Source organism: Parastagonospora nodorum, assembly GCF_000146915.1.
Source record: "Parastagonospora nodorum SN15 chromosome Unknown scaffold_12, whole genome shotgun sequence".
NCBI lineage: Eukaryota > Fungi > Ascomycota > Dothideomycetes > Pleosporales > Phaeosphaeriaceae > Parastagonospora > Parastagonospora nodorum.
The window spans coordinates 205,788-218,910 of record NW_001884560.1 but is presented as its reverse complement, the minus strand read 5'-3'; the positions used below and the strand labels follow the sequence as shown (position 1 = coordinate 218,910).

The 13,123-nt window shown below is 52.2% G+C and overlaps 7 protein-coding genes across 7 annotated transcripts; 1 reads left to right on the top strand and 6 right to left on the bottom strand.

The window, feature by feature from the left end:
• Nucleotides 1-375: 375 nt before the first annotated feature.
• Nucleotides 376-2,100, top strand: SNOG_07976 (hypothetical protein; the record flags this gene model as incomplete). The annotated part of the gene is made up of 4 exons (XM_001798250.1): nucleotides 376-572; nucleotides 625-666; nucleotides 719-991; nucleotides 1,038-2,100. The coding sequence occupies 4 exons, from the start codon at nucleotides 376-378 to the stop codon at nucleotides 2,098-2,100; spliced, it is 1,575 nt and encodes a 524-aa protein (XP_001798302.1).
• Nucleotides 2,101-4,187: 2,087 nt separating this feature from the next.
• Nucleotides 4,188-4,886, bottom strand: SNOG_07975 (hypothetical protein; the record flags this gene model as incomplete). Its single annotated transcript, XM_001798249.1, has 1 exon — nucleotides 4,188-4,886. The coding sequence occupies one exon, from the start codon at nucleotides 4,884-4,886 to the stop codon at nucleotides 4,188-4,190; it is 699 nt and encodes a 232-aa protein (XP_001798301.1).
• Nucleotides 4,887-5,288: 402 nt separating this feature from the next.
• On the bottom strand, nucleotides 5,289-6,221 carry SNOG_07974 (hypothetical protein; the record flags this gene model as incomplete). Its single annotated transcript, XM_001798248.1, has 2 exons — nucleotides 5,289-5,915; nucleotides 6,072-6,221. The coding sequence occupies 2 exons, from the start codon at nucleotides 6,219-6,221 to the stop codon at nucleotides 5,289-5,291; spliced, it is 777 nt and encodes a 258-aa protein (XP_001798300.1).
• A 589-nt stretch (nucleotides 6,222-6,810) lies between these two features.
• SNOG_07973 (hypothetical protein) lies at nucleotides 6,811-7,522 on the bottom strand (the record flags this gene model as incomplete). The annotated part of the gene is made up of 2 exons (XM_001798247.1): nucleotides 6,811-7,266; nucleotides 7,346-7,522. The coding sequence occupies 2 exons, from the start codon at nucleotides 7,520-7,522 to the stop codon at nucleotides 6,811-6,813; spliced, it is 633 nt and encodes a 210-aa protein (XP_001798299.1).
• A 524-nt stretch (nucleotides 7,523-8,046) lies between these two features.
• SNOG_07972 (hypothetical protein) lies at nucleotides 8,047-8,491 on the bottom strand (the record flags this gene model as incomplete). The annotated part of the gene is made up of 2 exons (XM_001798246.1): nucleotides 8,047-8,259; nucleotides 8,315-8,491. 2 exons carry the CDS (start codon nucleotides 8,489-8,491, stop codon nucleotides 8,047-8,049), a joined length of 390 nt encoding a protein of 129 aa, XP_001798298.1.
• Nucleotides 8,492-8,970: 479 nt separating this feature from the next.
• SNOG_07971 (hypothetical protein) lies at nucleotides 8,971-10,131 on the bottom strand (the record flags this gene model as incomplete). Its single annotated transcript, XM_001798245.1, has 1 exon — nucleotides 8,971-10,131. The coding sequence occupies one exon, from the start codon at nucleotides 10,129-10,131 to the stop codon at nucleotides 8,971-8,973; it is 1,161 nt and encodes a 386-aa protein (XP_001798297.1).
• Nucleotides 10,132-10,497: 366 nt separating this feature from the next.
• SNOG_07970 (hypothetical protein) lies at nucleotides 10,498-12,857 on the bottom strand (the record flags this gene model as incomplete). Its single annotated transcript, XM_001798244.1, has 4 exons — nucleotides 10,498-11,854; nucleotides 11,916-12,120; nucleotides 12,153-12,779; nucleotides 12,827-12,857. 4 exons carry the CDS (start codon nucleotides 12,855-12,857, stop codon nucleotides 10,498-10,500), a joined length of 2,220 nt encoding a protein of 739 aa, XP_001798296.1.
• Between the last annotated feature and the right edge of the window lie 266 nt (nucleotides 12,858-13,123).

Here is a 13,123-nt window from a genome sequence, read left to right as displayed (position 1 = left end):
CCGCGCTGTTCCCGTGTTGCTTCCGCGTTGCTTCCGACTTGGTTCCGCAAGATCTGCCAACCTCAGTGCGTCTCTTTCTCGATGGCGTTTCTCGTTAATCAACTAGACTGGCGGAAGCACCGCTAAGGCGTGTAATTCAATTTTCGTTTCCCTTACCGATGCAGCGTAGGCAGGCCATGGGCAGCCACAGGGCATTTTTCGCATGGATCTTGAGCTACGCTAAACCCCATATATGCACCCCAGAGCATGAGCTGATCGCGGGACTCGTTATCCCTGTGCACGATGGTCGTGTATAAGTTCTCCAAGGACCTCGTGTAATGATCTCAAGCAGTTCTTGCCACGTTTCTCCTTTCCTGTTATACGCAGACGGCCGCCATGGCAGATAATGAAGCTCAAGCATCTAGCAAGACGAAGGCCGTGCTACCCAATGAGGAAGCTCAACATGCTGCTGAGGACGAGAAGTCGATGACTCTGTTACAGGCCATCAAGCTATATCCGAAAGCCGTTGGATGGTCAGTCGTCCTCTCGAGCGCCCTGATCATGGAAAGGCTACGATCTTGCCCTACTGGGAAGTCTATATGGTAGCCCACAGTTCAACCAGAAGTATGGTGTATGGAATCCTAGATCAAGGAAGTGGAGTGTCCCAGCGAACTGGCAATCTGCCTTGTACGTCAAAACAATTGTTCGATCTTAGTGAACAAGCGACTGATGAGTGCAGGTCCAACGGCGCAAGAGCAGGCGAGGTCATCGGTTTGATCATCAACGGATTCGTGAGCGAGAGGTACGGCTATCGCAAGACCATGGTTGGAGCTCTGATCTCAATGATCTGCTTCATCTTCATCCTCTTCTTTGCTCCAAACGTACAGACGCTGGTGATAGGCGAGGTCTTTTGTGGCATCCCTTGGGGCATGTTCCAAACACTTACTACTCAGTACGCTTCCGAAGTGGCTCCTGTACGACTGCGTCCAATATTGACGACCTTTGTGAACATGTAGGTAAGCTTCTCAATTTTGAATGCAATGTCTGACATGCGCCAGGTGTTGGGTCATGGGACAGTTCATTGCAGCAGGTGTGAATCGAGCTTGCGTCCAACGCCCAGATCAATGGGCGTATCGCATTCCATTCGCCATACAATGGATCTGGCCGGTGCCCATCATGATTGGGGTCTTTTTGGCCCCGGAAAGCCCTTGGTGGCATGTACGTCGTGGTGACACGGCTGGTGCTCGGGCTGCTTTGCTTCGACTCACCTCACCGGATAAGGATCCCAACTTCAACGCCGATGAGACAATTGCGATGATCCAACATACGAATGAGCTCGAAAAGAGCATGACCGAGGGAACGAGCTGGATGGATCTGTTCAAGGGTACCGACCTTCGGCGAACGGAAATTGTGTGCTTTGCTTGGATCGCCCAAACAATCTGCGGAACGAATATAATGGGTTACTTTGCATACTTCATGCAGAGAGCAGGCCTACCGACGGTCCAGAGCTTCAATATGTCCATGATATCGCTTGCATTAGGTCTGGTTGGAACCATGGGAAGTTGGTTTTTGATGCAGCACCTTGGCCGGCGCACCATCCACTTCTCCGGCGCTTGTACCCTCTTCGTCATCCTCATCATCGTCGGGTCCTGCTCATTTGCTGGTACACAAGCATCGAATTGGGCCATCGGCGGTATTCTAATCCTCTTTGTATTTGTCTATGACTTCACGATTGGGCCGGTAACTTATTCAATCGTTTCAGAAATGTCCTCGACGCGGTTGAAGGCGAAGACGATCGTACTGGCTCGAGCGTTCTACAATATCAGCAACATCGTGGTCAACGTTTTGACGAATTATCAATTAGGAGACGCTAATTGGGATTGGAGTTCGAGGACTGCGTTCTTTTGGGCAGCAACTTGTGGTTGCGTCGTTGTTTGGGTGTATTTCAGGCTGCCGGAGCCGAAAGGACGGACATATGGTGAGCTTGACTTGCTCTTTGAGAAGAGGATCAGCGCGAGAAAATTTGCAAGCACGCATGTCGATCCATACGGCCATGTGCAAGGAACAGATGCGGAGATGGAGGGAAAGATGGCGAAGCCGGAGTGGAAAGAGGGACGTTGATATGCACCTGATGTCGGGAAGGCGCGCTGCGAAAGTGCCCACTTTGAGCAGTAGCTTTATCACACATGATCGCCATAGTGATGCGCAAAACTCTCGTGGTCCCTTCGCCGTGCCATCTGCAAACTTGATATGAGCAATGTGTCGATTGTGTTGTTGAATGGAAGATTCGCTGTTCAGGGGCGGGGTCTGTTCACGTGACGGCTTCGCGTTCCTGATGTCAACGGGTGGACGCGTCGCGAGTAAATCTTCGCGAACTACTTTGCACCTCAACCATCGGGATCCAAAAAATGGTCGAATCGAGACATGCCACCAGTACCTACTCGTAAACCAGTCTCTAAGGCTTGTGATGCATGCCGAAAACGCAAAATCAAATGTGATGGATGTCAGCCGTGCGCTGGCTGTGCCGGCGCAAGCCTTGCATGTACTTTCAATTTGCCTAGAGGACAAGGAGGTGCAAGAGCCACGGTTCTCGACCAGTTGCGAGCAATTCCATCGTCTAATATAGCATCGGCGACAGCAGCACGATCTTCCAGTCTATCGATCGAGCCTGCCAGTTCCGTATCAGCCAGTTGCAGCCTCGTGGAGAGATGCATGGATATATATATCACCCACGTCTATCCCGTTGTACCGATATTGGATGTCTCCTTGATAGAGGCGCAAGTAGCTCGACAAGAAATCTCGCCACCCTCCCGCCAATTCGTTCAGGCCTTTTGTGCCTATGTCAGCAATTTTGGGAGGATGATCCCAAGCTCCGGAGATAGACATGAGCCCAACTTCACTGAAGAATCAGGCAGGCGTCTTCTCGATGCCACGATCCACTCTCAAAGACCATTGACCGGGCCAAGGCCAATCTCGATCTCAGTATACACCTCGTTCTTCCTGTACGGGGCATGCGCTGGCCTAGGGGCCTATCAAGAGGCATGGTATTTTCTTAAAGAAGCCACGACTTGCTTTCTGATGGTAAAACCAAGTATTGATTCTTGCGATTGGTATGATGAGAAGACACAACGCCGCCTATTCTGGATTCTAGTCGTTTCTGAGAGGTAACTCAATTAGTCTATCTAGACTGATGAACGTTGACTTATAAGTATGCAGGTCGCATGCTATACGCAAAAATCGGCCAATCACCCTCTCGATATTCGAGACTAGCCTTCTGCTGGATGGACCTAGAGAACAAGGCTTGCAGTACCTAGCATCTGTCTTTCGGCCATTCGATGAGGTCTTCTTTTCGGTCTGGAATGGTGCAACTCAAAGTTGCAGCAAAGAATGGCTTCTCCAGCTCGAGTATGATGTCCGTACTGCGCTACCTCCGGAACTCGATCTGTGTCACGAGGAGATAGCCAATCTAAGGATATCTCAATGTTGGTTACAGATCAAGCTATGGGAACTGTTTCCGCGCTATGGCTTTCTTTCTAGCGAGTCAGAACATGATTGTCTGACGTTCGGTTATCCTCTGATGATCGCAACGAGCTTCACAACTATAGCAAGGTCACTTCCAGTGTCCAGCTTAAAAGTGCATGGGGTCGGAATGGTATGCTCCATCCTTATTTCATCCTCGACGACTCACTAATTAGCGACAGACTGAGAAAGTGTTCGACATTGCCTGCGCTCTTGTTGACGTACTTCCGTTTCTATCTCAGCCATCCTTGCAATCACAACTTAGCCACACCGACTCCCTAACTCAAATGCTCTCTGTTCTTGTCCAACTACCGGGCGGCAATACCAAGTTTGTTCCATTGATCATGGCCAAGGTACATGAACTACTGCCAGATCTAGTCCGGGATCTTTTAGCAGCTGTTGACATGCCATTCGAAACTTTGAACCACCCGATGAGCCCAAACACGCGATTCTTATACGAGGAAGAAGTTGGCCGAGGGTTGTACACAGATCTGAGAAGGTGAAGATGGCGAGAGCTAAAGAATGTATTCAAGGCAGAGGTGAAAGCCCCAGCATTCGTAACTACAGAAAACCAGAAGACAAAACAAGAAAACCAACACCAGGCAGACCGAAACCGCGGGACCAAACAACCATCGCCACCAGTAACCAAGAGAGCCAACACCCACAGACACAAGCCAGAGCGACTGCGCTCAAGAGAACTGCATCGAATGCCTTCGTCGTCGCCAAAACGTGTTGTCGTATTTGCCATTGACGACACGCTCGAACGGATCATTACCGGGACCGACAATGAAGGCAAGGTCGTCCGCAAGTGTCAAGTACCTCATGTCCCGCGTAGGAAGAGGTAGAGGCTCAGGCGCCAGCACCCGAGCCCCGCTCAACCAGGGCGGGAACTCACCGGTCTTATCGAGGTACTCGATACTCTCGGTGAGTCCAGGCATCCGCTCGGGAAGAGCGGCGTACCAATGGCACAAGACGACGGCAGAGAAGAAAGCGGCAACGGCGAAGACAGTGCGCACAATCGCACAAAAGGTGCTCCAGACGAGGTTGATGTCGTGGCGGTGGCGGCGCGCAAGGCGCTCGTGCCAGTCTGTGAAGCCCGAGCCCGGCGTGTCGCTGTCGTAGCTGGGGCGGGTGAAGAGGAGGCCGAGGACCCGACCCAGGGTGCTCTCGAAGAAAAGTTCGTTTTTGGCTGCAAGCAACCAGAAGGAGGTGGCGACGAAGATGAAGAGGTGTTTGAGGGAGAGGGAGTTGCGCCGGTGGAAGATGAGGCCTAGGCCCCAGAGAAAGATGGTGCCGACCGAGACGCGGAGCTCATTTGAGCCTGTGGAGAAGACGAAGAGGAGCACAAAGCTCAAGAGGATGCGGGCGGTGGTCTTCAGGGACAGCATCTTGGTGGTGCTGTCGAAGGGATTTGGAGAGGTGTTGTGATTGTGTTATGGAGTAGTAGCTGCGAAGCTTCAAGTATTGAGGATGATGTAGAGGAGGAGATTGCTGAAGATTGCAAGTCTGAGGTGCGAGCGAGAATTATATTAGGGAGTATTTCGCGGTGAAGGACGGCGCACAATAGCTACAATAGGAACAATACGGTGAGCGACCCCCCAACTCTCACGTTCACCCCGCCTCCAACTGAAAACAGCGCCGTAGGGGTATTGTGCTGTGCTCACTAAGTGGACTATTAATGCGAAATAGGCACTCAATGAGCAACTATAATGATGAAAAACAGAAAAGCGGCAGAAACTTCCTCCTTCACCCCGGTTGCATTCATGGTCAAGGCCAGACTACCAGGCATACTATGCGTCCTCGAAAGGCTCCTGAAAGCGTTCTAGGTACTGGGCACTGTATGCCCGACCCCTTCGCCTCGAGATGATTGGCGTCTGCGATCTCCTTGGAGGAGCCACGTCAGGGACGCCTAGTGTCCGCGTGGCGACTACATACTCTTCCGCGATACCTGGAGACATGACTCGGTTTGGCGGATTGATGCTATTTACCCCAGCGCGAGTAGTTTGTCCAGGCGCAACAGTACGAGGTGGTTTGATTCCTGTGCCTGAGTCCTTTTTGCTTGCGTTCGTGGCAAAAGAGGCCCTTTGAGTGTTTGCGCCGGGGGGGTTTAGCAAGCCCACAATTCCATCCTCTTTCTCGCTCTCTTCTTCAGCATTACCCGTGTTTCTGGACTTAGGATGAGGCTTCGAAGGGGGATCCTTTGGCTTTGGCCGCTTCTTGAACAGCCTCGCGAGCGAACTGATGTTCGATCGACGTTCTGTCTCTGCGACTACAGGCGGTGGCCGGGCCTCATGGTCAAAAGCTTGTGGCCTGCGGACTTCAGCGAAGTGCAACTGCCCAACAAGAGTGGTGGTCTCGTTGGGTGCAGGTGCTGGTGTAGGAGTACCTGCAGGCAAGGGTTGAAGCGGCCTCGAATGCTTTTCGAAGGTCAGCATGTCACAACATAGGACTGATAGAGCAGCGGAACAATCATGTCGGCACCCTGGGCAGGCTATCCGTGGGCACTGACAATACTGGATCGCCTAGCAAAGTTGGGCATCGGGATATATAAAAAACAACGGATGATCACATACCAAGTTGCCAGTGTTCAGAGCCGCAAACTGGTTCGCCATCGCCAGGACCTCTGGCGCACCACTGCTCGTTCTCGCGAGTCTGTCCAACGAGTTGACCGGGGCTTTTCCTTTGCCACCGCTTCTGCAGCTTGATTCTTCGTGTCTTGACATGTTGAAAAGGATGTTACGTCAAAAGAGTGCGTAGATGCAGCAATTAAGAGAGGGAAGATGCTGATTGCAATGAATTATGGGTGAGGATGGCTGGAGGATGAAGTCTTCACGACAGTGCCTGACAGAAGTGACGGGGGGAGCTGTTGTTCTGAGTAAACGGGGAGGCTGGGGACTTTGAGAGTATTGCCATCGCAAAATTTGGTTGCGGCATAGGTCGTGCATGCATGTGGCCGTACTTCGCATGCGTACGTACCTCCCACAATGAGGAGATCGTGACTGCAAATTTGGGAGTTATAAGGGAAGTCACAACAAGGAAAGTATCTGGCCATGGGTATCAAAATGAAGCTCGCCTTCTGATGCTAGACATGGAAACTTCGTATTTTGCAATTCTGAGCATGTTGACACTCCATCGTGCCTTCTGCAAACCCATCAATACTAAGACCCACACGGCTCCCCACCCAACATCACGTTGTCAGAGGACCAAACATGCTAATGCAGCCCAATTTTATGAACACCATGTCTTGCATGTGATAATGTAGTGTCGGTCTGCTTTGTTGCTCTGGTTGCCGTTTGTTGCCTTGGTGTCTTCTCAGTTCCCGGGTACTTCGTTGCAGCAATCCAAAAGTTCCAGCCAGATTTTTCGGACCTTGAGAGCGGCTTTCCAAGTTTTGCAATACGATTCTACGCCTTCTTTCTCTCTCTGAAGGACCCTGGCATCTATCTGCTTCTCGTCTTCCTCCATGGCGTGGGTGTCTTCATCGTACGTTGCTAGACTTGCCTTGTACCCTTTAATGAGTTGAGCACGTATTTTGGGCTTTTTGTCGAACCGCATCTCGTTTATCACATCGCAAATGTTGCGCAAGTGATCATCTCTTGCATCCATGCGCGCGACGGCCTTGTTGTATCTAGCGACGTCCTGGCAGTAAAACTCATCGCTGACGCGCATCGCCTCAAGCAAAGTCGCACGAGCGTCCGCCTCAATCTTTTCGGTTGCTAGGATATTCTCTTGGTTCAGCTGTGCAATCTTGGTCTTGATGTTGGCGATCTGCGTTGCGTTCACGGTCGTTTCTATCTACACCGAAAAGTCAGTACTGTGTCGATAGACTACATGCTCCGCAAATTACCGTAGGCAAGCTCTCTCGCAGCTCGCTCAACGCATCACCCCGATTAAAGCACTCGCGCTTTAATCCAACGGTAATAAACCTAAGCCCCTCTTCCATCTTCTTGACAAGCTCGAGCTCCACTGCATTGCCTTGTTTGAGGGCTTCGATGATCGTGCCGGGTGGTGTTGGCGTCGCCATACTGGGTATGGCGAGACGCAGTACTAAATATTTGTGTGTTGTATAGTGTATGCGGTTGAGGGGAGTAAAGTAAGAAAGCGTAGTCAAGTTGTGAGACGCGCTGGCGGTGAATGAGTACGCTCGTTTCACTCTCACCACATGCACTCGGACGACCGGGATTGAATCCACGGGTTCTCTTGCCATAACCGCTCTGATCTCTGCTTATAGTTTCTATATAGGACACCTATGTTATCACACCTTCCCTACAGTACCTGTTCCATCCTCTCTTGGTTCACTCAATCTCCTTCTCATCCACTCCGACAGCGTCTGCAGTAGCTTTCAGTATTCGGATCTGCTGTTCCTGTACGCGGCGCACACGATCCAGGCATATTTTAGCCATGTCAATCTCCATCTCATCGTTCCTTTAATGGCCAATTGCTCCCTACGCAGTAACTCCTGCCGTTCTTCCCACACACTCATAACATTCCCCAGAACATTTGCTGCAGGCGCATTGCGCAGGCCATCAACGATATCCGCCAATTTGTTCAAGCCCTCCTTCTCCCTTTAGCTTTGCGCAGGGCTATGCTGTTCCTATCTCTAGCACTCTTGACAGCTTCGACAAATTTGGCGGCGATCTTCTCGTTGGGTTTGATGTTGTTTGCGAGTGATGACTTGCACTTCAGGATATTGGTCTTGATGATAGATGTAAGCATGGCTTTTTGGTCTACCGTGATGTGACCGTGGCCTTTGGCACGTTCCTAGTAATTTGATATCAGTATGTTTTCCCTGTACACAACAGCAGACACTGCTCACCTTTTCGAGCTTTCCTATAGCGTTGCTCAGCGCACCACTCCTGTTGTAGCACTCGTTTTGCATCCCTTCAGCTACAAAGCTTAAACCTTCTTTGAGCTGTTTGATGAATTCCAGCTCTAGCGAATTGCCCTGTTTGGGACCTTCCAGGATTGTGTCGAGAGACATTGGCAGCGGCATGGTGGCGCAGATTCTCGGTTTGGTAGCTGTGGAGAGGTTAAGATTGGAAATCGCGACTTGGTGAACACGTCATGAGGTAGCTTCCCAGTTAGGAGTGACATTGTCTCACTTTCACCGTGCGTGGTGATCAAGTGAGGATGTTTGTTGTATGTATGAGCAAACAACAGGGGAAAATAGATTGATCAACAGCAGACAAGTCTCATCTCTATATCCGAAAATACACTTGTACCATAACAGAATTCACACACCTGGAGTCTGATGAACACCCTAGCATCCTCCATGCTGCTAGTGCTCAAAATTGTCTCCTTCATCTCCTCCCAAGATCAATATCCAAAACCTCCACCAACCCCTCCGCTCCGCCCTCCTCCCCTCCCCCCAAACCCAAAGCCGGCTTAATTCCCACATCCACAACCCCCTCAAACAACCCCTCCACCAAGCCCTTCAACTCATCTCCCGTCTGTCTAAAGTCCGGAAACGCATTAACCTCCAACAACCACACCCCCCAACTCCCTGCCCTCCTCCACACTAACCATGAAATCCAATCCAAATATCTCGAAAGCGTTAGGCAGCGGCTGGAAGTGAATCCCCATGCCGCGCGCCGCGGCCTCGAAGGTTTGGGCTGTGGTTGAGCAGAGTTGGGTGAAGACTTGTTCTTTCCAGTCCGCGGAGTGCTTTGGAGTTGGGACGTCGGGTTGTGACGGTAGGACGTCTGGTAGAGACCAGAATAGCCCGACGGAGCCTTCGCGGTCGCCGCTGTCTTGCAGACATGTGTTTGTCAAGTGGGATTTCATTGCTTCCGCGCGGTCGGAGTGGAGCTCGGCGGCCCAGGGCGGGACGTATGCGCGCGCTGCAAAGAGGGCGAGCATGGGGCGGTAGACGAAGACTTTGAGGGCGCCGGTGGCGACGACGTAGGTCCTTATGTGGAATTTGCGGAGGCTTGCGGATGAGTCCGGGGTGTTTGGTGGGGCGAGGAGGAGAGGCGGGTGGATGTAGGGTTGAGCGATGAAGTGGCGGAGTTGGGAGGTCATTATGCCGTCGTTGTCGTCGGCGGCATCGCTTCGTGCGTCGCCTTCTTCGTCTTCGTCGTCTGATGGTGGGTCCCATTCTTCGAAGATGCTTGTCAATTCTTCTTCGCTTGAGAAGAGGCGGATGCCTTGGCCTCGGTCGCTCATGCCAGGCTTCAGGATCCACCACTCTCGGTCTTTCTCGTCCTTTTCTTCATTTCTTGCCCAGCTCTCTTTCAGGTCCCAGGCTTCTATCAATGCATCGTCTAGGAACTCTGCGTAATCGACTTCGAACTCCACACTGGGCTTGACGTGCTTCTTCAGTATTGAATCAGGGTACTTGGTGATCCAGTTCGCAATGGTAGTGCTTAGATAGTGTTTCCGAATCAGGGCTTTTCGAATAACATATGCATTGGCGACCGTGGTAGACGAGTGGTCCATGAGGTGGTCGAAGTCGATCGACTCATATTGTACCCATTGTAGAAGCCGAGATGAAGGTGAGGGCAATTGGCTGATAGAAGTGATGAGTTCGTACGTCGAAGCTGGCAAGCGCTTTTCGAGAGCTGCAAGGATGAGGGGCTGAACATAGGGATCCTCGTAATCAATCAACGCGTAGATCTTGTCACCGGATACCATGGTGTATGTCCTGGGTACTGATCTATATCCCAACTCTTGTATTGCTGTGCACTCTCGGTCTTTAGTAGACGATCACGTGGTGATGCGCAAGGGATGGGTTCGACAGTCCGGGAGCGGTGGGTAGCGCGACTTGCAAGCAGAGGACACCACAGGGGCAGGAAGGTTTCAGGAGAGGAGCTGCAGGACACAAAGAAATTCGTTATACTAGTCTGTGATGTACACTGACTGCTAAAGTATGGAGTATCGAATGTAGAAAAAGCAGGCTCGCTTAGCCCCGCCAATCAGGTGCCCGCAATTCAACGCCATCGTCCTGCTGGCACTTTGGGCCAAAACACGGTTGAAAACTTTGGATATCATGTATAGAAATCAAACAACCTCGAGGTCATCGTCGTCCTCATCCATGGCCGCAATAAGGCCAACGTCAAGCCCACCGAGACTCTCCCTTCCGGGCTCACGGATGCCTTTGTCTGGCAACAGAAGTCGAGCCTTCTTTTTCGCAGGACTGACTTCACGAGTACCACGCATGGCAGACGTAGTGTCCTTTGTAGGCGATGGTAGCATGCCTTTCTTGAATCCCCATCCCATGGGCTCGCTCGAAGCAGCCGACTTGCCGGATGCTATCCGCTTGCGCTTAGTAGAAGCGAGAGTGACATCTTCGGCTTTGCGATTCAGAAGACTGCGGAAGTCGTTATCGGTGGTCCTCTCTGGACCTTGCCTGGCTGAGCTACCAGCACCAGGGAACATACTGCCGCTTGCAGGAAGATTCGGGGTATCAGCAGCCTTCAGCTTTAAGTAGTCGCCTCCTGTACTGCCCTCTCCCATCTTTCCCAGCTTTTTCGCAAGCTCTCGTTCTTTCTCTTTCTCTGCCAACTGCTTGCGGAACTTTTCCTCTCGGCTGGCACCGCGCTCCCAGCTTTGCTCATCGCGGTCGATGAGACTTGCTGCACCGCCAGGTCGGGGCGCGATGTATACAGTTTCGTGCATCTCTCGGTCGTGATATTTCCCTTCTCGTCTGAGCTCGTCGCCTTTGCCTCTACCACCTCCACCAAACATGCCGAACTTGCTCCCGCCTCCTGAGCCTTTGCCCATGCCTACCATGCCGTTGATCTCCATGCGTCCACGCTTGCTCTTCTCGACTTGGAGCTGGACGTGAAACTCGCAATACTCTGTCTTGCGGCTGTCGATCCAGGTGCCACATTCTTTGCCATCTTTTCGCTGAGCATTACAGAAGTCCAGGTCTCGAGCAGTTCCAAGCTCAAGAATCGTGTCGTCCGAGCTCGTCAGCTTTAGCGAGAACTTACCAGTGTCGCGGTTTCGAGGAGGCATTATGTCTGGATTCAGAACTGCAATCAGCGTACCGAGGGGCAGTTTCCAGAATTGCGAGAAGCCAGTATCGAACAGGTACAGGTCGAGCTCCCACTTCAGGTCTGTCAACTTAATGACCATAAATTTGCCCTGTTGATTTCTCTCTTGTTGACCTTTCGACTGATCTCGTACGGCATTCTTGGTGTTGAGTGGTGACGACTTTGAGCAGATCACTCCGAGGACCACATAGTCGTTCTCGTCCTCTGGTGGATCATACTCTGGCGCTTTGACAGTCTTGAGCAGCTGGGGTATGGTGAGTACCGTCTTGCCTTCTAATGTGCGCGTGACAACGTTGTGCTGCATCTCGCGAGACTTCAAGTGTAGCCCAGAAAACGACTCAAAGCTTGAGGCTTCGCTGCTGTTGTCCCGTTGCGAGATCTCTGCATATTTGGATGGGGTTTGTGCGCTCCCGAATCCACTGGAGGCCTTGGAAGCAGATGATGGCGGTCGAGAGTTCTCCGCTCGTGAGGAAAGAGTTGAGCCGGGGCGTGGTGTTGGTGGGTTTCTCAAATTGCTCATCGATCGCGTCTGATCCTTGCTCAAAGCCCTGGCGCTTGGTGGTGCCATGTCCTGCGAGCTTCTGGTATCCGAACTCAGCGAAGAGCCTGACCGTGATGGCGTGCTCTTTAGCCCTTCAATGTTGTGAAGCCCAAAACCTCGACTCCTTCTCTGCTCAATTCTGGTCTCCATCTCCTCGCGCTCCTTCTCCTTGTTCCTGCTCTCGGCCATGCGCTCACTGAACGACTTGATCTTAGGGATTTCTGATCTTGACGAGTTCGAACGCGAAGACCCTCCAGCAACACTAGCTCCAGGCCTCTTGAGACTAACATCTTGCGCCCGCAGGCCCTTGTCTATACCCAAAAGCACGCGCGCAGGGCTCCTAGGCTCCTCGGCTGGTCGTCGTTGTCGTACGGGCGAGTGGGGGACCTGGACATCCGCAGGCGGTCGCGGAATCTCTGTGCGGCGCATGGAAGCCACAGTCGGTGGTCGCGATGAGCTGGCATTGCTCTCTGTGTCGTCGCCCTCAGCTGCCTTGCGCGCTCTCTGGAGTGCCTTTAGTTTCAGCTTGGCCTCGATTGCCTGGAGCTTCAACTGCAGCGTCTCCTCGTCCTCCTCTTCGTCTTCATCCTGGGGTCCGCCGCGCGACATTGGACGACGCTTTGAGGGGGATGGTGACACAGAACTGCGCTGGCGCTGCTGTTCGTACTTGCGCCGTCCGGATGGTGAGCTTAGGAGCGCTTCGCGGGATGACTGCGGGGGCCAGTTGGGCTGATTCGTCTGAGCTACAGCCTGTCAGCAAAGCACTGTGAATGCGCAAAGATTGACTTACCTCGCTTCTTGGGACTCTCCCTCACGATCATGTTTGCGACGACGTGCAAGCTGAGTACTTTTGCTCAGCAACGCCCATATCCGGTCCAAATAGCCAGCCAATCGACAATATCATGGACCGAAGTTTTTAAGCAAGAATCGAAAGAACAAAGCGCGAGAAGTCGAGTTAGTGTCCGTTGTTGACGTTGAATTGCTGTCCAAGCAAGGTTAAGGTTGCGCCTCATCTAAGTCCGAAACCACTTTGACAGGGATCACGCGCTTGTGCAGCCGACGCGACGCGACTCTGGTGCACAACGCG